This window comes from Lissotriton helveticus, chromosome 3_1 (genome assembly GCF_964261635.1).
Source record: "Lissotriton helveticus chromosome 3_1, aLisHel1.1, whole genome shotgun sequence".
NCBI lineage: Eukaryota > Metazoa > Chordata > Amphibia > Caudata > Salamandridae > Lissotriton > Lissotriton helveticus.
The window spans coordinates 670,519,297-670,541,593 of record NC_136061.1 but is presented as its reverse complement, the minus strand read 5'-3'; the positions used below and the strand labels follow the sequence as shown (position 1 = coordinate 670,541,593).

General features: G+C 44.9%; 1 protein-coding gene across 5 annotated transcripts in view; it reads left to right on the top strand.

Annotated features, from left to right (window-relative positions):
* LOC144822841 (uncharacterized) overlaps window positions 1-22,297 on the top strand; it is a 190,053-nt gene that overhangs the window by 19,027 nt on the left and 148,729 nt on the right. For all 5 annotated transcript variants that reach the window (XR_013608703.1, XR_013608702.1, XR_013608704.1 and 2 more), the window contains exon 2: window positions 7,963-8,088. Coding sequence is in view for 2 of the 5 variants with exons in the window: in XM_078680791.1 (XP_078536917.1) it covers window positions 7,965-8,088 (124 nt within the window). In the remaining 3 variants the exon portion in view is untranslated. The remainder of the gene's footprint in view (window positions 1-7,962; window positions 8,089-22,297) is intronic.

Genomic DNA, 22,297 nt, shown 5'->3' with positions numbered 1-22,297 from the left:
TTGAAGTCACAATTTAGAAAATGGCATTGTTTTGAAAAATGACATTTCCTGTTCTAACTATTTGGTGCCTGCGGCCTGTACATGGGTCCCATGACTGGGTGTAGGTGGCAGTTGGTCTTTATATAGACCTCCTAGCCAGCCAGACAATAGGGGGATTAGGTGTGCCTGGTTGGGCCATCACCGGCAGGATTGCGGTTTGGAGCTAGGCCCCACCCCAATTTCATATCAGGCTGTGACCTGCTCTCACAAAAAATAATAACTTTACACTAATCTATTGTGCCTGCAGCCAGGCTGAAGCCAGGGAAGCGAGGCAGGAAATTCCAGGCACCTCAAAGGAAATCTCCAGAAACGTTTCCTACTTCAAAAAGACACCAGGTATAAAAATAGGTCCCTCAGATCCGCTCTCAGTTCATTACTGGACCTGCGAAAGGACTCTCAGAGGACTGCTTGCTGCTGTGACCTGCTTTGTACTTAAGAAGACTGCTTTGCTGCACCTGAAAGTAGTGCCCTGGTGTCTAGAGCCTGTCTTGAACACTAAGAGGCCTGCCCTGCTGCATGAGTCTTGTTCCACTGCTTGAACCCAACACTACCAGAATTACTTCAAGGCTATTTGGCTGGTGTTTTAATACGAGCTGTCAGGCTGCTAAGTGATTCTTGCCTTGGTGCCCAGGAATAAACTGATGTATTGGAATCCTGGAACCAGCTGGGGTGGCAATTACACCAGAACAGGCAAGGGAGCTTCCCATATATGGCTGGATGTGAATAACTTGGATTGCTCCTGAAGCAGTCTCACAGTTTACTTCAATTTGGCGACGAGTTCCTGTTTGACCAGCTACAGTGAAGTTGAACCCTGCGTAGTAGGCCTTGGAAGCGCTGAAGGCGAGTTATCCAGCATATTGGCAGGACTTGCTAAACCTGCTGGAAGACCATCTGTGTCAATGTGACAAGCTGTGAGTACTGTTATTACTCCTAGGAGCTTAAGCTTAGCACTGTCCACCCTAGTGTTGACAACGTGCGTTTCAGCGGGGAATAAGAAACGTGAAGGAACACTGTTTAGGTCTCACCTATAGAGCGCGCATGCAATGCATAGGAAAGAGACCAGTAGCCATCGATTGCCTTTTTCAGGCTAAAACGTTCCATTGCCTTCAATGGCAACGCGTGCACATACGGCGATTCCCTTGCGGGAGCAAGCTTTGGCAACATATGTTTGTAATTAACTTACAAACACATGGTGCTCCTGGCTAGCTCCCGCAAGGGAATCACGCAGGCCCCCTCCTCTCTCCCTCATCCCTGCTGCCAGCGCGAGGCGTGTGCTTGTTTTTTTATGTCAGTCCCCCCGGGGCACAAGCAGGCATCCAGTCCTGTCATTTTGCTGCGATCAGCTGTAATGACAGAAGTGGATGCCTGCTTGTGCCCTGGGGGAACTGCAGGACAGCCGAGGGTTGCCTCTATCTCCCCTGCTGTTTGACCTGTATATTGAGCCATTTTCCCAGCGGATAAGGGAGAGGCGGAACATTCTGCCATTTAAGCATGGGGGTGGGAGAGGAAGGTGGCCCTTTATGCTGATGATATCTTGGTTCTCTCCTCGGATCGCACTACGGCCTTTACGGCAGTTACAGAGCTTGCGCAGGATTTTGGTCAGATATCTGGGTATGAGATTAATGTGGAGAAGACCGAGGTCATGGCATGGAATTTGGGGGAGAGCCAGCATCAGACCAAGCGTGACATGCGGTATCTGGGGGTCAGAATAGTCCAGGACATCAATAAGATCTCAGAGACCAATCTGGCCAATGTAGCAAGGAAGTGTCAGAAGCTCATGAAGTCCTGGGTTCACCTCCCTCTTTCCATCTTTGGCAGGATACATCTGGTGAAGATGGTAGTACTCCTTAAAATGACATTCCTCTTTAATGTCATCCCAGTACATTTCGATAACTTGCTTATAGTTAAGCTTCAGCAGGCCATTAATTCATTCATATGTGCTTACAGGGGGACCAGGATTGCCTGGAAGAAGCTGAGGCATAGGAGGTAGAAGGGAGGAGTCTCGTTGCCAGACCTGCAATACTATGCCTGGGCTTTTCAATTATCCCATTCTAGGATGCTTTTAAAAACTCAGAAAAGTGCGGGGGTTGGGGCGATGTTCTCCGCTATGTTAAAGGGTGCCAGTCTGTCTCAGGAGGGCTTCTTGTTTAAGTATTGAGAACCTAAATTCTTCAAGAAGATTAAGTTAAAAGTCCTACAGGGAATGGCAAGAACATGGGCTGATATCAAACGGCTGACGGGTCTCAACTATTTCTCGAGTCTGGCCCCCGTGAGGGACTCTCCCGGTGCACCGGAGTACCTGAAGGACAGACTGGCACTACCACTTAGAGCGGCTGGGCTGAAGGTGTGGGGGATCTGGCTCAAGAGGGCATCCTCTTATCTTGGCCATCACTTCAAAGTATGGCGGAAGGCGGTCTATCTAAATTCAAATACATCCAGTTGCAGAGTTGGGCCCAACACATGACAATACCCTTTGGATAAGTAACACCTTGGAGGAATAGCTGGTGGTTAGACCTAAAGGAAAAAAGATGGTTCCTACTTGGTACTGGTGCATCGAGAAGTTAATCAACGGCGATTTTAAACTGGCCGAGGAACTGTGATGTGCCAATTTGCCAAATGAACCTAGGGAAAACACTTGGCAAACATCTTTCTGCACCCTGTTTGCCATTGTAAAACCAGCCTGGCTGAGAAAGAATCACAGGGCCTATTAAACACCATTAAGGCTGTCAAAGATGTCAGATGGCACCCCAGTTAACTGTAAGAAATGAGGTATGGCGAGAGCCTCAGATATACACATGTTTGCAAAGTGCCCGGCTATTGCGGAATTTTGGGAAAAGGTAGGTGTTAGATTTGGGGGTCTCTAGTTGGCACAGGTAGGTACTTGCATCTCGTCAGGGTGAGGGGGTACACTCCTAAAATAACCCCTGCTTACCCCCTTTGTAGCTTGGCACGAGCAGACAGGCTTATCTCAGAGGCAGTGTGTAAAGCATTTGTGATCGTATACAATAACCCAGTGACAACACTACAGATGGACACCACACAAGGTTTTTTATAAAAAATAAGTATACTTTATCTAGATTTACCACAAGACCATAAACAACAAAAATACACAATACTGTTACTTTAAGATGGTAGTTTTAGCTTAGTTCATTTCAGTTCTTAAGATGCGACACTTTGCGTCAATGTACCTTACGATGCGTAGCCGCAAGCTCCGCCTCCAAGCCGCAATCTCCGCCTCCGGGCCGGAAGCTCCGCCTCCGGGTCGCAAGCTCCGCCCCAAAGCCAGAAGCTCCGCCTCCGGGCCGGAATTTCCGGCCCGAGTGCGGACGTAAAGTTAGTAGTCTTAAATCTATTCTGTGAATACCGAAAGTAGTAAGTTCATTCTGTGAATCCCGAAAGTAGTAAGTTCACTCTGTGAATCCCAAAAGTAGTAAGTTCACTCTGTGAATCCCAAAAGTAGTAAGTGCATTCTGTGAATACCAAATAGTAGTAAGTTTAGGATTTAGTCTTAAGTCATTCTGTGAATCGGACCCAGTATTCCTAGATACCCAAATTTGTCTTTGATCATTAAGGTACGTTCACTAGATGGCAGAGCCGGTGGAGCTCCAGCAAGCACAAAGAGAAGGGATTTGGCCCAATTCATCTGTAGCCAGAGCATTCTCCAAACAATTGGAATATATGGAATATTCGATTTTTTGAGGACCTTGGGTTCATGGTGTACAGCAGTATGTCATCCTCCTACAACGATATTTTCTCATCCCATCCATCCCGGTATTCCCTGTGTCAGCTGGTCACCTTTGACCCGCGCCGCCAAGGGATCTAACGCCAGGGCAAAAAGCATAGGAGAGTGCAGGCAGCCCTGCCTTCTGCCCTTATCTAAGGACACGGACTGCGACACCACCTCATTCACTCTCACCCTGGCCAGCGGGTTCGTATACAGTAGCCAAGCCCAGGCACAGAACTTTGGACCAAATCCAAACCGTTCTAGCACCGCTAATAAGTACGGCCATTCAAAGCTGTCAAACGCCATATGGGCGTCTATCGACAGTAGCACAGCTTCTTCTTTCGGCCTCTGTGCCATAATATGCATTGCTCAAGACAGACGTCGTAACTGAAGGCAGGTGCTCCTGTAAGGCATAAAGCCCAATTGGTCAGGATGTATTCTGGATGTTGATACTACTAAGTCTGGTCACCAGTACCTTCGCCAACACTTTCGCCTCCACATTTAACAATGAGATTGAGCAAGACGAATGGCTATCTGCAGAGGGTGTACCACAGTTGTGGCCAGCAGCTGATCCTCTGGGAAACTACCCCGCTTCAGCGCCTCCGGTGGGTTACAGATTTACACTCCAGCTATGGGCTGCACATACCCTCTAATCACTGTTTTGTATACTTTCCACAACACGCATGTTGGGTCTACGGTGCCCACATTATCTTGGTAGTATTGTTGGGTCCGCTCTCGCAATTTGTCTCTGACTTGCTCATCTCTTAAAAGCCATGGGTCCAGTCGCAGTGGTAGTGTAATATCTCTAGTGGGTCCCTTCAGTTGCACCTCCACAGGCGAGTGATCTGATATACCCAGCACCCTGTGGATTGCCCCCCTGACCCAACCCGCTGCAGGGGAATGTGTCATTAGGTAGTCCTAGTGAGAGTATCTCCATGGGGCTCTGAATAGAACGTGTGTTGCCTGACCTTGGGGTGGTGTTCCCTACAAAGATCCACTAGTCCGAGAGTCTCAGTGAATGCTCTCAGAGGTTCCGTACCCATTCCCTTATCCGAGGTCGGCACTCAATCCTTTTCGGGGTCCATTGTGGCGATCATGTCCCCACCCAAAACCAGAATACTCATTGGGAGTTCTAATAGTGTTGCACTGAGAGCGGGCAAGGTGTCTGCATGTAATCCTGGTGGTATGTATACTGAGCATACATTGACCAACCAACAAACGCCTTCTTGCTACCCTGCACTGTGGGCTCAGAAACTCCCATCACTCCAATTTTCAGAGTGCCTGTCGCCCCATAACAGCAACACCATAAGTCAGATGGGCATAGGCCCTTTAAAGGACCGCCGGCTGCCCCCACAGCCCCCCCTTACACATAAAACACATACATTATCAAAGTTACCCAGAACAAGGAGCAAGCGTATAAACCATACAAATCCAAGGTCAAATCAGTTGAAACTTAGCTGTATAGGCAGTCTCAGTCCACAAGATCACTGAATTGTTCGATCTCAGTATTGCAGATCAATGCGTTCATTCAGCTCCCTCAGTGTTCACATTTTCTTATCTGTGCTGCCCCGATCCATATAATCATTACCTTCCGACGGGTTGAGTGATCTACAGTTTGAGGAAGTCCTGCCGTTTAATCTGGGGTCAGTCCTATCTCAGTGCAGACCAATGCATCAGTGTTTCTGTGTTTGTGCCGAAATTTTCAGGCCATCCTCCAGCGGTCCAACCAGTTCCACGCTTCCTAAGGAGTAGAGAAGCGCCAAACCTTGCCCTCCATAGCTATTCTGAGCTTTGCGGGGAAGAGCATAGAGTATTTGATTTCCTTTACCCATAGAGCTTTCCTAACCTCCAGGAAACTCCACTGTTGCTGCTAACAGGAAAGAAGGTAATAGCAGTGTTTTCAAATTTGATTGGTGGGCCTCTCCAAGCAGCCTGTAAAGTCACATCCCTATCTCGATAATTGAAGATTCTAGTGATTATGGGTCGTGGCAGGGCTCCCGGCCTCGACCAAGAACCTGGAACCTGATGCATTTGCTCCACAGAGAAATAGTTGGATAGTTCCCTGGGCTGAATCATCTTGGATAATAGATCTTTCATGAATACGTCCACCACTGGCCCCTCTGCTTTTTCCGGGACCCCAATAATGCAGACATTGTTTCACCAGGAGCGCCCCTCCTGGTCCTCTAGCTTGGCCTCTAACTGTCTGGTTGTTACTGTCAATTCACTGACCAGCTGCTGAGGAGTTTTTGTGTTGATCACAAGGCCAGTTGTGATCCCTTCCACCTCTTTCACCTGGGCCCACATGAACCGCAGGTCTGCCCTCAACAGGGAGACCTCCGTAGTCGCTGAATCAATTCTCCCTGCCGGGTCCACCCTGACCCCCTGGCTAGCTGCCATTACATCCTGCAATTTAGGTTCAGGAGCTGCAGGGAAAGACGACGCCCCTAGGGACAGCCCCGCGGCCATTTTTTCAGATCCTCCCAACGGTCCCTTCGACAGGGTGTATTTATCCATCTTGGTTCGTTGTGTGCTGGGAGGGCCCCTACCTCCTGTTGTTATGGGGGCCTCATCGCCCTACAGGGCATGCGAGGGGAAGAATGGGGAACTCCGAGAGCAGTACTCTCCACCGCCTACCCTGGTCAGGCGAGGCCCGCCTGTTGACCTGTCGGATTTCCAGCTCTCAGGTCTCAAAGTGGCTGCTCTGCAGCCACACCAGATGACTGGGCCTTTGCTACACCCCACAGCATGTTGCCTCTGCTGTTCTTCTGTGGTTCGGTCAGCCGGTCCGCAAACCGACAGGTCACCTCTTCTGGCCCACGTCACATGTGGCTCCGAATATTGACCAGGGAGATTGACAGAAGATTGGCAGAAGAAGGGGAAGAGAGACCCCTGTGCCGCCCGAAGAGCATAGTGGGGAGTTTAGGAGACCCCTCTCAGCCTGTAGGGGACCCTGCCCTAGCGGTAATCGAGCGTCACTCACCCGTTGCAGCCCGAGGGACCACCCTCACTGTCGCTCATATGCCACGTTCAGTCTCAGCAGTGGATGGAGAGTCGCACTCTCTGCGTTTCGGAGTCCGCTGCCTCTTTGCCGCAGGCCCCGGGACCCATTCGTTCCCCATCTCAAATGTGGGGCTTCCACAATACCCACTGCAGCAGCGGCTCTCCTTCTCAGGACCCCCAGCCCTGGCCCCCTGGCCGGCAATCCACTCCGTCATTTGGTCTTGCAGGTCTCCTCGCTGTACGGTAAGCGAGGCCGGTGACTCCAGCAGGCATCTAGCCTCTTGGACTGCCCCCCTCCAGTCCAAGCCTGATCGGTCTCATTGAGGCATTTCTGGCACCCGGGAGGCAAGCTGCTCATATAGGACCCTGCCCGTGCCCACTTCAGACAATTATCACAGATATTTAGGGGTTATAGCGGGGTGATCTGGCAGAGCCGCTCCAGCTCTCTCCATGGCGAGCCACGCACTCAGCGCTTTGTTCTTATATGCACTAGTTTTCATCTTAAACTTTAAAAATGTATAACTTTTGTTCTACTGATTGTATTTTTGCCATTTCGGTGCTTAAAAAATATTAAAATGTACTCTATTTTTCTTATTTGGGATTTTTCTTGTGTTGTGTTTTCACTTTACTACTACTTGCATGCTGCAAAAATACTTTAAACATTGCCTCTAAGTTAATCTTGAGTGCTTTGTGCCAGACTACCAGAGGCTTAAGCACAGGTTAATTAAGTGACTTTAGTGGTTCCCCCTGACAGAGAATGTGACTGTTGCTTGAGCAGGATTTCAATCCCACTCAACCAACAACACAATTTTTCACATCGATATTAGTCCAGGTAGTCCAAAATGTCCAACCCTTCTGGGTAAAGGATCCTGATTTTATCATGAGGAATATTATGTTTGCATGTATGTATGTATTAGTGGCCATGCCTAACTGGGGATGAAGACAACACTTTACAGAGGGTGGTAGCCCAAAGTTGTGACTGCAAGATCCTTAACAAGAGATAGGTAACAGGTAAGTTCCGATTGTGTGGGTGATAGCAATGTTTGAAGAGATGTATATTCAGTTTATTTCTGAATTGTGGGAAGTTCAAGCAGTTCTGATGTCATTGGTGCATAGTTGAAGATAGCTTGCATTCTGGTCTTTTCCTTGCATTTTGTCTCTAGTCTTATGAGGTCCTGGATTCTTTATTCCTGATCTAGAGATGGTAGAACAGACTGAAGATTTGAAGGAGCTCCGAAAAACGCTGTGGGGCATCTGTTGTGGCTGTGTCAATGAGTTGGTTGCCCTCCAACCAGCAGTATACCTATTGCAAATTGGACTGCAAGGTAAGAGCGTTCAAGGTTTGAGGCTTCTAAGCCTCCTTTGTTTATTGGGAGCTGTAATTTCGGCAGTGCCGCTCTGTGGCATTCTTTGCGCCAGATAAGTTCTCTGAGTAGGACATTTAGAGTGGGGAAAAAAAAGTTCTGGAAGGTATAGTGGAAAGTTTGCAGTAATACAATAAATGGGAATATATGACCATTTTGAGAATTCAGTGCAGCACATCTCAAATAATGCTACTGTTGTCCAGAAGGCCACTTGGCTATGGAGTGCAGTCACTGCTCTTGTGACATTACCATCCAGCAAGACTTGCTCTTGGTGGTAGATGTTAATACCCAAATACCGAAATGTGGTGCCCTGCTATTGCAGAGATTCCTTATTAGTATTCAAGTGTATCTCTGGGATAGTAAGGAGTAGGGGGAACAAACATGACTTACACCAATTCACTTTCAGGCCTGACACCTCTGCAAAAGCACCAAGCGTCACGGCTATAGAATCAGGGACTGCAGCAACGTCTCTCAGATATATCAATATACTGTTGGCAAATCGAGATACTGCATGCGTTCTGTTTCGTAGAGGGATGTCCCAACCTTGATGCAATTTGATAGGCAGTGGCTCCATTGCTATGAGGAGGGGAGAGAGTGGGGAGCCCTGTCTAGTGCCCCTTAGTATCGCTTGGTTCTGGTATTGGTATACCAGTTTTGACTCTAGTCATAGGTGCCATATAAAGCAGTTTGATCATATGTAGCATTTTCCAACCTAGTCTGTCTCTCTTTACTTCTTCAAAAAAGGTAGTTCTACTCTAGTGAATATAATGGCTTCACATGGTTCAGTACCATGCAAACCAATCGTGGGCAGGAAATGGGGGCAAATTCTTTATCCTAACAACCGTCTGAGATTAAAGGAAGTACTTCTTCCTGGCAAAAAGCCATTTTGATAAATATGAATGAGCGATGGGAGCATGATCAGAATATGAGCCTCCAGAATATTTCTATCGATTTTGTAATCAAAATTAAGGATTGCCAGATATCCATAGGAGCAAAAGGAACAATTGATGGACGGAATGCTGATAATACAAACATTCACCCCCCAGTCCCAATGATCTGGGTTTAATCCATCATTCTTATGCTCACCACACCACCCAGTTTGGACCCAGCCATATGCAAATCAGTCTTGACCTTGTTCCTCATGGGAACAGTCTAGCCCGAACTGCCAAGCCAGGTCCTCTCGGGACTGGGAACAAACATTATGGTGTAGTGTAGTTCCTATATTCCCAATAGGCTTTGCTCATTGGAATAATATATACTATAGTTTAGACGTAGGACTGAGGTGGACTAGGTCTCTATCACATATATTAGACTTAATTGTGAGTGCCAGCTAGCTCAGAGGTCACTAGAAACTTTCTTGAATACACAAGAAGGGATTAGCTTCTGACAACCGCATAAACATGACAACTTTGTTTCCCAAGAATAAGAAATCAATCTCTAGAGTCGCGGAAACAATAGATAGCTATTTTACTCAGTCAATCGTGCATGCTTCGTTTCACCAGAGGTGCTGAGAAAATAGAGACGCGGGCGTTTTCAATAAAAAGTATTTATTGAACAGTCTTCTTTCTCAAGCATAAGAAATGTACTTTTAAAATCGTAATACTGGTTATAAAGTACAAGGCATATAATACGAAGAGTATTATAAAATAGTACTGTAAGAGCATGATATGGTTTCTAAGCCATAAAATGCCTAAAACATTTAAAATACATACAGTGATAAAAGAATGACTAAAAGTACTCAACTGGTGCTTCTAAAATTACGCCTACCTCGGTGTACCTAACCTAAGTCTAGTACGAGGGAAGAAGTAAGTGAGGTGTAGCTTTAAGTTTACTAAGTTTTTCTCTGCCAAGTATCTATCTAAGAATTCTCTAAGGGTCTAATCAGCTCCGTACCTTGGTTTAGAATGAAGGTGGTCTTGTATTTCTCTCTCAGGACTCGATCTCCCAGCAACCCGCAAGGGTAGCCTGAAAACACTGGAGCTGGATTTCTCGGCAGGAGAAAAGACAGCGTCTCTCAGTGCGTCAGCTGGAGGGTCGGCTTCCTTCGGCACTTGCTGCTGCAGGGCGCGTCGGGCAAGTAGATAGTCGATCTGCTCCAAACCACTGGGTGTTTGTCTGGGAAAATGTAGGCATATTTATACCTTGAAGGTGCCGAGTTTGATGTATGATTGGACATAATAACGTCATCAAAGACTCAGTTCTTTGAAAACTCCATGATTTCCTAGATGAATTAGTATTCAGGTAAGGGGAAGTCCCTAGCTGCTGAAGGCAGGTTTTTCTAAGAAATCGTTGTGGATTCTTGGAACTTAGTGGAAGTAGCCATGCCGTATTTGGGCTGCATAGGCTTAGTCTAAATAAGGGTATGATTTCTATGCCTATATAAGGATCGGGTGATTTATACCTATATGTGGGCATGAATCTGGAAAATTACACTAGGGTCCTAGATTCGTACATAACACCCACTCCACGATATTAAGTTCAATAAAACTAAATTTATAAGCACTGAACATATCTAAGGCAAGTGTTTACAATCCCACCCAAAATACAAATTGCTTTTGAAAAGGTTTTTTCACATGAAGAACAGTATAAACTGTATGAAAAACAAGTCTCAACAGATATAAAGCATATTATGAGAGTATACATCCTATTATTTATGAAGAATTAAATTACATTCATGAAATGTCTCTTAAGGTACAGAAGAAAAAGGTCGAGACCATCCCATAGCATAGTATTTAAACTGTTTTCGTTTATAAGACAAGGCCAAATATTGTCATTAGGAAGTTTTTCAAAAGAAATCTTGTTCTCTAAGAAAACTTCTACTTTAAGCAGATTACCCTGTGCCAAAAGATATATTTTGAAAAAAGTTCACATTGTTAGATGGTTTGTTTTGAAAAAATGAAGGCCGAATTTCAGAGTTCAGGGAACGCTGTGTGCATGAGTCAAAAGTTATTCTAGGTGTCAGGAGAAAACATCAGATCGTCTAGGCTGGCAAAGGAACTGGCTAACATAGTAGGCGAAAGTGGAGCCACTTCAGTTAGCATGTCAAATGTGTGTAGATGAGGATTATCGCCGTCAGCGTTTGATGCATTAGCAATGTCCGCAGTAGGTGGTACCTGTGTGCCTGTAGTGTCACGTATCTCACCCTCAGTTAGACTTGCCGGTGAGACCTCAATGAATGCCGTCATCAGAATTGGCAGCCGTTGGGGGCAACACGATGCATGAGTTGTTACCGGACCTAGCAAAGCGTCAACATCCGATGTCAGGACTGATGGAAGTGTAAGACAAATGTCCAACACGCATTCCTCTCCGCAAAGCAGGCATCGTAGAACAGGTAAGATGCAATCTTGCCAGATTGGTCTGAACAAAAGGAACCAGGTGGTGTTCAGATCTCTTAAACGAGGCAAGCCAAGAATCTGTGTAATGCGTTCACGATACCTCATGGCAAGGAGGGTTTGTTCCATGGTAGTCTGGGTATCGCTGGTGACTGGACTTGCCATATCGGAGCAGAAGAAATAAAAATAGAATTCCTGCTACGAGTCCCAAGATGAGAGGCAGGCCGCAGAACACAGAGTGCACGAAATTTGGAAAAATGCAGAGGACTGCTTCAAATGGTGTTAACAGTCACGAAAAAATCGTCTTAAATACATGTGCGATGCCACTGGTATCAGACATGTTTAAGATTTGACCTAACATTTCTGCGAAATGTACTGGGCAGTTTGTTGATAATAATGCATGTATCTCTGCAGAAGTCCTTGCAACTTGCAGATCATACGTTTCTCTAGACGAGGTCAGTGGCACAGTTTTTTGTAAAAGAATGACTTTCATTCTGCTTAAAGTATCGATTCGTATAGAAGAGATATTCAGTGAAGGCCATAACGCCGTCTCCCTGTCTGTCTTGCTCTTTGGATACAATACTTGCATACAACAAGTGACCCTGGATGACACACTAACTAGATACGCTTTTCCGGGCAACATGCCACAACAGCTGTGGTCATTGAGCATAACGTAGCTGCCATTGGATAGCTGCCTGAAAATTGGTTCTATCACTGTGAAGGATGTACCGTGCAGGTGGCAAAAGAGGTTATTTGCAGAACCTTTGCAGGCTCAGTGTAAATAATACCTTGGCACAAAAGTGTACCACTTAGTGAGTTCTTACAATTTTTACCACTAAGGAATACCTCTTTTCCCCCACTCCAACATTTGTGTGTGTAAGGTAAAGTCCAGGTCGACTTAATGTATTCTTTACCCAACCTTTCATACAGGCCTGCTGGTATATGCTGTAGACAATACTGAAATTGGAAAATCGTCACTGGTATCGTGATGATCCATTCAATGACAGGCTTCTTAGAAACTGTCAATGGTAATCTTTCCGGTTTTTGAATGCTCAGCACCGTATAGTCTGCTCCTCTTTGTGCCAAAGAGATTTGTTTATCTGTAAGGTTAAATACAGCAAACAATGACGTTGTGTTGATTAGACGCCATGGCACGTAACCTGAATGAAGATTTTGTAACATCCAGCCTAGCTGCATTATAGAACGTAATTGAGACTGGCCATGTTGTAACATTAGCAAATCCTGCTCTATTATGCCAATTGCAGAGGATACAATGCTGTCCAAAGAATATATTCTGGAGGACAGAGTCATTAACCCATTGTCCACTACAGAGAGAGTTTTCTCTAAATTAATACAATCAATTTCTCGTATTCTTTCTGCAGTTTCCATTTGCGTTATTTTCCAAGCTTCGTTGTACGCAGCGTATATACCGGCGTATATGAAACGTTTTTGACGTGGTTTGCAAGGCTGCATTAAGAAATCTCGCACATCATTGCCTTCTTTAAGCAAAGATAAGTGTTGTTTGATTTCTGGAAGTGTGGATTTCTGTAGCCGTTCAAGGCATAGTTTTCCTACACTGTAAGTGGTTACTATCCCTGGATGTTGTCTCTGGGAATATCTTGGATCTGGCCTATTCACTGCGAACCCTTGTGTTTTATTCAGGAATCTATCTTGACAGTTATTCGTGTCTGTGGGTCAGATTAACCATTTTTTCCAATCAGGATTAATTCTGTTGTGTTGTATAATCTGTTTTACATCTACCTCCTCATCCGCAGTGTTATTACTGTCAGGTGCGGGCTTTGGTATGGTTTGTTTAAATCTTTTATCTTAGCCAGGCCAAGACAAGAAGTTTGTTGAACAGTGTAATTTAAAAACAGTATTTGTTCTGGTATAATGCAGGCTCTGAACAGGGCTTCTAGACCTTGCACCTGCCAGTCTTTTGTGCCCCAGACAGTTTTTGTCTCAATGTTGTCTTTCCAAACGTCAAAACCTAATGTAGGCAGTTGAGCATAAAAGTTTGAAGAATAAATTTGTTTTGTATTGGTCAACATTGTTTTCATTCCTGTTATATTCATATTTTTGAAATAAAACGTTTCTGGATTTGTAATATTAAATCCCAAGAAGTACAGAAATTTCTCAAAAAAATGTTTTTGAGCTACCCTTTGGTGGCGTTGGACAATGTTCCCATTGATTATAAGTAGGGCTCCCGGTTTTCCGTTTTTACGGATTTCTACATATAAATACAGACGGAAATCTATATTTCCTTTGTCTGTATTTATATTTAGAAACGGTAAAATACTAGAAAATGTTGCCGCGCTGGAACCCAGAGCTCTCGCCATGCCCCCTTCCTGCTGCTTGAAATTCCTTCCTGGGCGCATACACACACACAGCCGCACCCGAGTACTTCACAGGTCTTTTCACAGACCATTTACTTGTTAATGAGGCTTAGTTGTTCTGTCACCCCATGATTGTTCTGTCACTCCAGGCCGTAGCCTCTCCCAACGCCCCTGACTCCCTGTCCCAGGCCCCAAAATGTGCCTCCTGCAAAGGTGTGACTGACAGTGCACCATGCAGATAACAGACCTGAGTGTGAGTGAATTAGTAGCGCTATAAAAAATGAAATGCATATAATAGAGGGGCTAAGGGGATATGAGGGGTACTGTTGGAAGGCGGTAGTGACGAAATTCGTGGATGGGAAGGGGGGTCGCCAAACATATTGTAACACCGGTCGCGAACAGCGCTAAAGCCGGCCGTGCACGCTGACTATCATCTATGTGTTTTGTTGTCATAAGTGAGCTGCTCGGATAAGTCTGAGAGGTATGTGTGGTAATGTGCCCCAGGACTGAGGGAAGCAGGTGTCGAAGGTCAGCCTGAGTCTTAACTTCTGAGTTGTCCAAAGATAACTGCAAAATTGTGGAAAAGCCTTGCTGCCTGCGGCTATACGTCCCACCTGTTGCTCTGTGACCCCCCTCACCCTCCCTTCAGTTAAACATACAGCCACTCAGTTTACTCCGACATCATGTATATTTATCCGAGTTCTAAATAAAAACACTTTCCTTGAGCGCTCTTGCGTTTTATTTTTTGCTTGTCCTCAGTTAAATTGAAATGTTGGCAGAAACAAAATGAGTTTCAGCGTTTTTTCGGCAGCTAATAACACTAACTGCCGGTTGCAAACAACTCTCCTCTACACGCATCAAATAAAATGGAACATTTTAAGTGTATATTAAAGAAGAAAATGTATCGTCACTAACCATATATTTGAAAGTTAATATAAATGTGGTTATGAAATCCGACGGTGCCTAATAGCTATAATGTGCTATAGGAATTCTTCCAGCCAGGAAACCTACAGGAATGCAGAATGGTTCTTGCTGAGCATAGAAAATACTGAATAGCAGTCCCCAATGGAAATGTCAGGAACCTGCAGCTTAAGCCTGCTGCCCACAGTTAATTTGGATGATCAACTGCACTGCACAATTAAAATGCCCCAATTACTGAACGGTTTGTTAAACATTGGAAATCTATGTACTGTACGATTTTCTTGTGTCGCAAATTGACATAGTCCCCCTGGATTTTATTTGGAAACCTTCACGAGCCATAGGTTTCCCTGGAAGCGTCCATTCCTGAAGGATGTGGTAATCTGTTGGAGTATACCAGGGGCCTGCCTCTGAGTTGGGAGTTAAATTAATGAGGTAAGACCCGTGTTTAATTTGCACATAAACAAATAAGTGCCAGGGATCGTGTCAGGAGGTCATCCCAGCTTGCACCACCCATTGCCACTGCCGTCGCTTACAATGACAGTACTTAAAAAACTACTGCAAATTGATTACTTTTTTACACATTCATGAACAAGAACTGAAAGCTAAAACAGCTCAATGATAACTATGCTTTTTTTTTCCGCATTGTATACCCCCTTTCTTAGACTGTTACATACTTGTTTATTGTACTATTCTCCATGTGTTATTTGTCTGGAAACTATGCATTTATTTGTCTGAGATATATGCGTTTATTCCTTTTGGATATTCTTACTTGTGGTCAATACTGGATTTATGTCCTTCCTCCCTTCCTTTGTGAAGCGCTCCGATATCCCTCGGGATCTTGTTTGCGCTATATAAAACTTTATAAATAAATAAGCACTTAAATTCATAGTGCTGCAGCAGCGCATACTGGCACATGGCTTAAAACTAATTGATGTCTTATTCGCTGTACAAGAAATAAAGTACGTTGGTCATTTAGAAAGGAAACCTAACATCTCACTCAGTTTGCGAGACGAAGGCGAGTGCTGAATTCCTGTGTATGCCTGATTCCCTGAACATAACTTGCTCATTGGCACAACTGTACATGCTTGGCTGTCCCGCCCCAACTGGAACACCTGAATGGGGAAGCATATACGGCCACAAGTACCCCTCAGAGGTCCTTACAGAAAGTCCCCACATTGTAAGTACTGTGCCCTCTCACTGATGTTCCCCATTTACATCAGTGTGAGCTGTGTGATACACTGCATGTCTGGGTACCATGGCGACAAGAGACACGAAGTGACAGGACAATAAAAGTGCAAGTGTAGAGCACTGGGTTTTTACTGTGCACACTTTTAATCCGTGTTTGTTTTAGGATGGCATCCTTCCAAGAGGAGGGGGCGCGGTTCCTCTGAAGGGGGTAGAGTTAAGTGCCTGTAACAGGTGGCTTTAGATGGAAATACAGAAGCGCTGGCACATGTTTGCTCCTGATAAGTGCTCGTACTCTTCCTAAAGTGTTTTTATAGCAGAACTGAGAAGCACATGTACTCTCCTTTTCAAATTACTCAGTACTGGACCATTTAAAGCAATGCCAAAGCCACAAATCGCTAGTTTAAGTGAGCGCATGTGTGCATTGTCAATTTAAATAAATGTGGAAAAATACTAGCTATAGCATCGCATTTTTCTTGTGGCAAAAATAAATGTGGAAAAATACAGAAAAAATGCCCAAAAAATAAATATGGATAAATACAGACGAAAATGGCAAAAAAATAAATACCATAAAACTGGGAGCCCTAATTATAAGTAAAAACACTTCTAGGGCTTTCAGATTTATACAAATAATGGTGACCATAATGATTAAAACAATACATTTGTTCATAATCTGTTGAACCTTCTAAGTATTCATGTTCTGTGAACTTAGCTGACATTTCTAAGTCTGTCATCATATTATTAACAGTTTCAAAGTCCCAATCATCAGAAAATGTGCTGGGTGATACAAAGTCACTCAAAGAAACCTTGAATTGGTGTGAAATCTTCAGCAGTTCTACTGGGCCATAGATGTCATAATCAGTTCTGTCCCATGCTATACCACTAGGTATAGGAACGGCTGTGATGTTAACTGGTGAGAGGTCTCTTCGTTCACGATGAGATGATTTGTGAGGCTTCAGGAGCAAGTTTATTTTTTTGCTTGATGTATCCATTGTACTGTATTTTCCATCTATCATTTTTCCCAAGCTTAAAACAAGAATGAGCTAGAGCAGGAAAACAAGCACACCTAACACAATCCAATATTCAACCCATGGTGAAACCAGATATGTCTTTTCAAGTTGATGAGAGTTCTGTTATTTTGTCTTTGAAAGTTTTATTTGCTGGCGTATTTTCAGGTTCACTGGAATCTCCAGAAAATGTATCAAAGTTGATGTAATAGCTAGAGGCAGTTCGGTCAATTGTTGGAATTGCATCACGATTGTTATCGATCTTTGGAGCTGCTTCTTCCTTTGTCATATTTGTATAGTCAGATTCTACATCATTGTAGACAGGAGTTTCTTGACAAACTGTTATTTGGGTTTCAAGAGGCACAAGTTCCATGGTTTTGTTGCAAAGTCCTTCTTTTCTTACTGCAGGTTTATCAAAGGTGATAAGTCTTTCAGTTTGAACCTCTTGATTGTAGCAAGATTTGGTCTTCTGCTACTTCTTGGGATTCCACTGGGCTTACTACTTATTATCGGCAACATGATGTGGTTTGACCAGGTCGATGGATACAACTCTGTTATCCCTTTTACCAACAAGAGGCTGAAGTAACACTGATCTTGTTCTGTGGATTGCCAAGACAGGCACTGCTTTTCTGTAAGAAGGCCGAAATTCCTTCTTTACCGCAATCTTTTCCCTGACTAGATCCCCAATCTTTAGAATCCAGACAGGTCTTGCTGGGACAGGTGGTTTCTCTTCAGTGGATGTTGGCTTCTGTATCGTGTTTCTCAGACTTCTTCTTGTTTCATTTAAGTCCTGTAAAATAGCCAAACAATCTTTGACATCAAAGGGTTTTTGTTCCACCACCGAAGTTTGACAATCGAGGTCTTCGATTATCATTCTAGTACCAAACAGTAATTCATATGGAGTGATTCCACCCAGAGAATTCATTGGCAGATTGTTAAGACTACGTTGGACACTTATTAGATGTTTGACCCACCCATCACCATCACCCGAACCTAATACCTTAGCTGTTATGGATTGCTTTATGTCACGTTTTTTTCTTTCCACTACCGCATTACCCTCAGGATGGAAGGGACTAGAATACCGCAATGCAACGCTCAAGCTAGCCATGTAGCTTGCCGATTGCGTATGTGCCGATAAAAACTCGCAAACCCTTTATAACAGTTCTGGCGTCAGCCGAGAGCTGGGGCCACATCCAAATAAATCTTGTCCTAGTAGTTGTGGGACCGCATCTGTCCATGGTGACGTCTGCGTGTAGATAGTCTAATGCTGTCTAACAATGGTGTGTGAACTGGGCTGGCTACACTGTAGTCAGGTATCTGGTGATTTTCAAAGCTATGATATCTGTAACAGGTATCACAGTTTATTCCAAATTCGTAAACTTGGACGCTCATTCCTGTCCACCAGTGCATCCCTTCTAATTCTATTAGAGATTTTAAGATCCCTTGATGTGTAAGACCCTCTCCCATATGTGCTTCTTGAACCAAAGCACCTCTCCGGTTCCTGTTTGGAATTACTCTGTCCCCCACTCCAGGGATTCGAGCAAAAGGAACGGAGTTCGCATCAATTATGTATGTATACGTGAGTGGATAGTTTAGAGGTAACGCTGCATAGCTGCCTTCCATTGAGGTTTTTACCGCTAGTAATGTTTCACCGTCTATTGCTCTTTTCGAGCGAGCGATTGTAGCTACAGAAGCCGTTTGTACAGCTGCCTTCGCGGCTTCATCAGCCAATGAATTCCCTGCAACGTGAACGCCATCATGCTGATGACTCAGTGTGTGAATCACGTGAGTCTTTTGTAGTTCTAATTATTTGTTCCCAAAGCATTTTATGCTTAATTGTGCCTCCTTTTGCATCTTTGAAATCATTTTGAACCCAGTTTTGAAGATATTCCTTGTAAGACTGGACGCTGTAATATGAATCGCACACTATTAGTGCGGGGAATTTGCGATCGGTATTTTCAAGCGCCATCTTGAAAGCCTGTAGTTCAGCTCGCTGAGCTGGACAGTCTCCAAGTGATTGAGTTTTAGTGACCAAAGGTCTAAATTTACCTTTGTGCCAGCGACCTTTAACAATCGCGAACACAGCACTATAGGCTTGTTTACCCCCAATTGCGGGCTGTGCTGATCCGTCTGTATACATTATACATCCGTAATGTTTTAGAGGCAGAATCTCGGTCGGCAGAGGACATTCGTGTTCGTATTTTAGGAATTCTTGTGTCTTCAAATAGGGGTCAAAGACGTATTCAACGTCTGTTGCAGCAAGAGAGTTAACCCATTGTATCCATCTCGGATGTAAAGCCTTAGCATTGGGAATGCTTGCTTTCGTCACTGCCTCTAAGGCAGGTACAGGTGTAACGATCATTGTGCGTTTTCCCTGCGCGAGAACTCTCTCTTTTGCTACTGCTGTTTGAACCGCTTTCAGAATGTTTTCTGTTGAAGTGAATTTTATTTCAGCTTGTAGGTACAAGTGTGATTTGTATGCTATTGGTACCTTTTCACCTTCATTAAAGCTTAGGTACGTGAATCCGCATCTCCCTGGGATGATTAGGATCACAAGATTGCGCACATTGTCGCGTGTCTCTAACTGTGTTTTTGCTAACATGTCTGTTTGCACTGAACGCAAAATTTCTGTTTCGTTTTGGGTCCAATTAGTTGGTTTAAAATCAGGTTTGATTAGTTCGTAGAGAGGTTTAACCATTTCTGTGTAATTTAGAACATATGTTCTTCCAAAATTCAGGAAACCTAGAATTGATTGTAAGTTTTTCAGCGTTTTTGGAGGTTGGAACAGCGCACATTTCTCTAGAAAGTTAGCTGCCAGGATTTTGCCGTCACTTGAAAGTTCATATCGCAAGAATAGGACGTTGAGGTGGGCAATTCGTGATTTCTTAAAATTGAATTTATACCCTTCGGAAGCGAACCCAAGTATTATGTCAGTCAGTCAGTCAAAAAGCTTTTATTGTCGGTTAAAAACCATATAAAAGACATAGAAATCACATCATATACAACAATACTATGTACAAATAAATTAGTGAATAGATATAAAAAATTCATAAAAAGACATTAGAACGTAGAGTACTTAAGTTAAAACGAGCGTTGGTATCTCTCTATTGTACACAATTTGGAAGCTGGCCCACCACGCAAGATAAGTAGAAAGAAAGAGGGCCACCCATGTTGTAACTATTTGGAACCCTTTAGAATCGCGCACCATGTGTACCACATTGACAAAAGAAATTTAGAGGTCACAAGAACAAACATGAAAGACCTATCAGATTTAAAAAGTCTAAAAGCCTCTCTGTAGTCTCTTATGCCTCTAAGCCGGCAACACTGAATTAACCACTTAGTTCTTGCCCTAGAATAGGAGGGGCAGAAGAGCAGAACGTGAAGATCTGTCTCTCTGCTAGCCTCACATCCTGGGCAAGTACTTGTGTGGAGTGGTGTTTTTGACCACTTGTCGGTGGTTTCCCTCAAGGGAAGTGTGCCATGCCTAAACTGGAGATAGAGTTTCTTAGCCAAAGGTGGTTGGATTTGGTCTAAGAATCTCTCAAAAGAAGGGTGGGCCTTAATCTCTAGGAAGGCATTAGTGAGCCTACCCAGGGTCGAATTTGTTAATAGGAGAGCCCTCCCATACTATTTCAATGCTATGCCCAATACCTTCCTAGGGAGCGAGGCACAAGCCTCCTCTGGGGGAGGTCCCCCCTACCCAATTTCTGTGCGAGGCATTGGATGTACTTCAACCACGGGATCTTACCCACACCCCCTCTGGCTAGCAGATCCCGCAAGTCTTCCCTATAGCTCTCGAGTTCAGGGGTAGCCCAAAGTCGTCTCCAGTATAAGAGAGGGCAGTTTGAAACGACCTCATGGATTGGCACCAAACCTAAGTCCAACCTCAATGGAACCAGGGGAGTGCTCCGGGGAAGGCGCAGGAGGCGTCTTATAAAGCTGTTCTCAGTGAGGGAAAGGGGGGCCACACTTGCATGCCCCCAAAGTTCTGCACCATAAAGTGCGCCACCTCTTGCCTGCGCCTTGTAAATTTCTACAGCCGGTCCCATAGGTTTGAGGGAAGATTTACTGTGAACTTTTAGGATACCCCCCGATGACTGGGCACGTTTCATATTGGCTTTGGCGATCTGTGAACCCCAGTCCATTTTATTATTATTATTATTTATTATTAACGGTAACCCCCAGATACTCGAAGGTTGACACTCGGTCTAGGGCCGTTCCATCCAGATGCGGGTGGGGGCAGTTCGAGTGAGTCGAGTTAAACGCCATATATTTCGTTTTAATTTCCAGGTTCCTCATTTTACAAAAGCTAGAAAAAGCTTCTAATGTTCGCTGTATACCCCCCAGTGTTTTTGACAATAGGAGGGTATCATCAGCGAACATTAGTGCCGGGATTTTCCTACCAGCTAGTGAAGGGGAGTCCAGATTGTTCGCTCCCAGTAAGTGGGCAATAAGGCCATTGAGGAATAGGGAAAAGAGCGTGGGCGCTAGTACGCATCCTTGTCTGACTCCCCTTTCCACTGGGAAAGGGGAAGTCAGTGGCCCCCCCTTCCCATACCTCACCCTTGCGTACGTGCCCATGTGCAGCCGCTGGAAAAGTTCACATAGGTAAGCCGGTGCACCCATCTCAGTTAAGATGACCCAAAGCTTGTCCCTCTGGACCAGGTCAAAAGCCGACCGCAAGTCCACGAATATCAAATACAAACTGCCGCCCCCCAGAGTGACAGTCTTCCAGTAGACCAGCTGGAGTCTAAAAAGCTGGTCTATCCTTGACACCCCCGCCCTGAATCCAGCCTACAGAGAGGACAGAATGTTGTTGACATCCATCCAACTCTGCAGCCTGGTCAGGAGGACTCTGGAAAAAAGCTTCTGGAGGACGTCAATCAGGCTTATCGGTCGGTAGTTGGCCGGGTCCAGGGGAGAAGCCTTTTTAAATATGGGTACAATTTTAGCACCTAGCCATGTAGGAGGAATGGCCATGCCCTGCATGATGGCATTGAAAAAAGTGCAGATATATGGTGCCCACACCCCGTCCTCAGTTCGATACAAATCCCCAGGGATGTTATCCAAACCTGGGGCCTTTCCCGGGGTCAGGCTCCTAATTGCTGCCTTGATTTCCAAGGTCGTAAATGGGTAGCCATCATGGGCCCTATCCAGCACAGGGTCTGTATCCAAGATGATTACAGCCGCACAAGGAGGCGCCAGTGCCTTCACGGCTCCCAGTGCATATAGAGGCTTAAAGTGGGCAAGCCACACCTCCTCACTGAGGTTGGGGACGATGGCAGACGCGCCTGACACCGAGCCACCACGAACCAAGTTCCAGAATAGCCTGAAATCACGGGCCTCAAGGGCTTCTATAATTTTCGCCCAATTGTCGGCTTCCCATTCA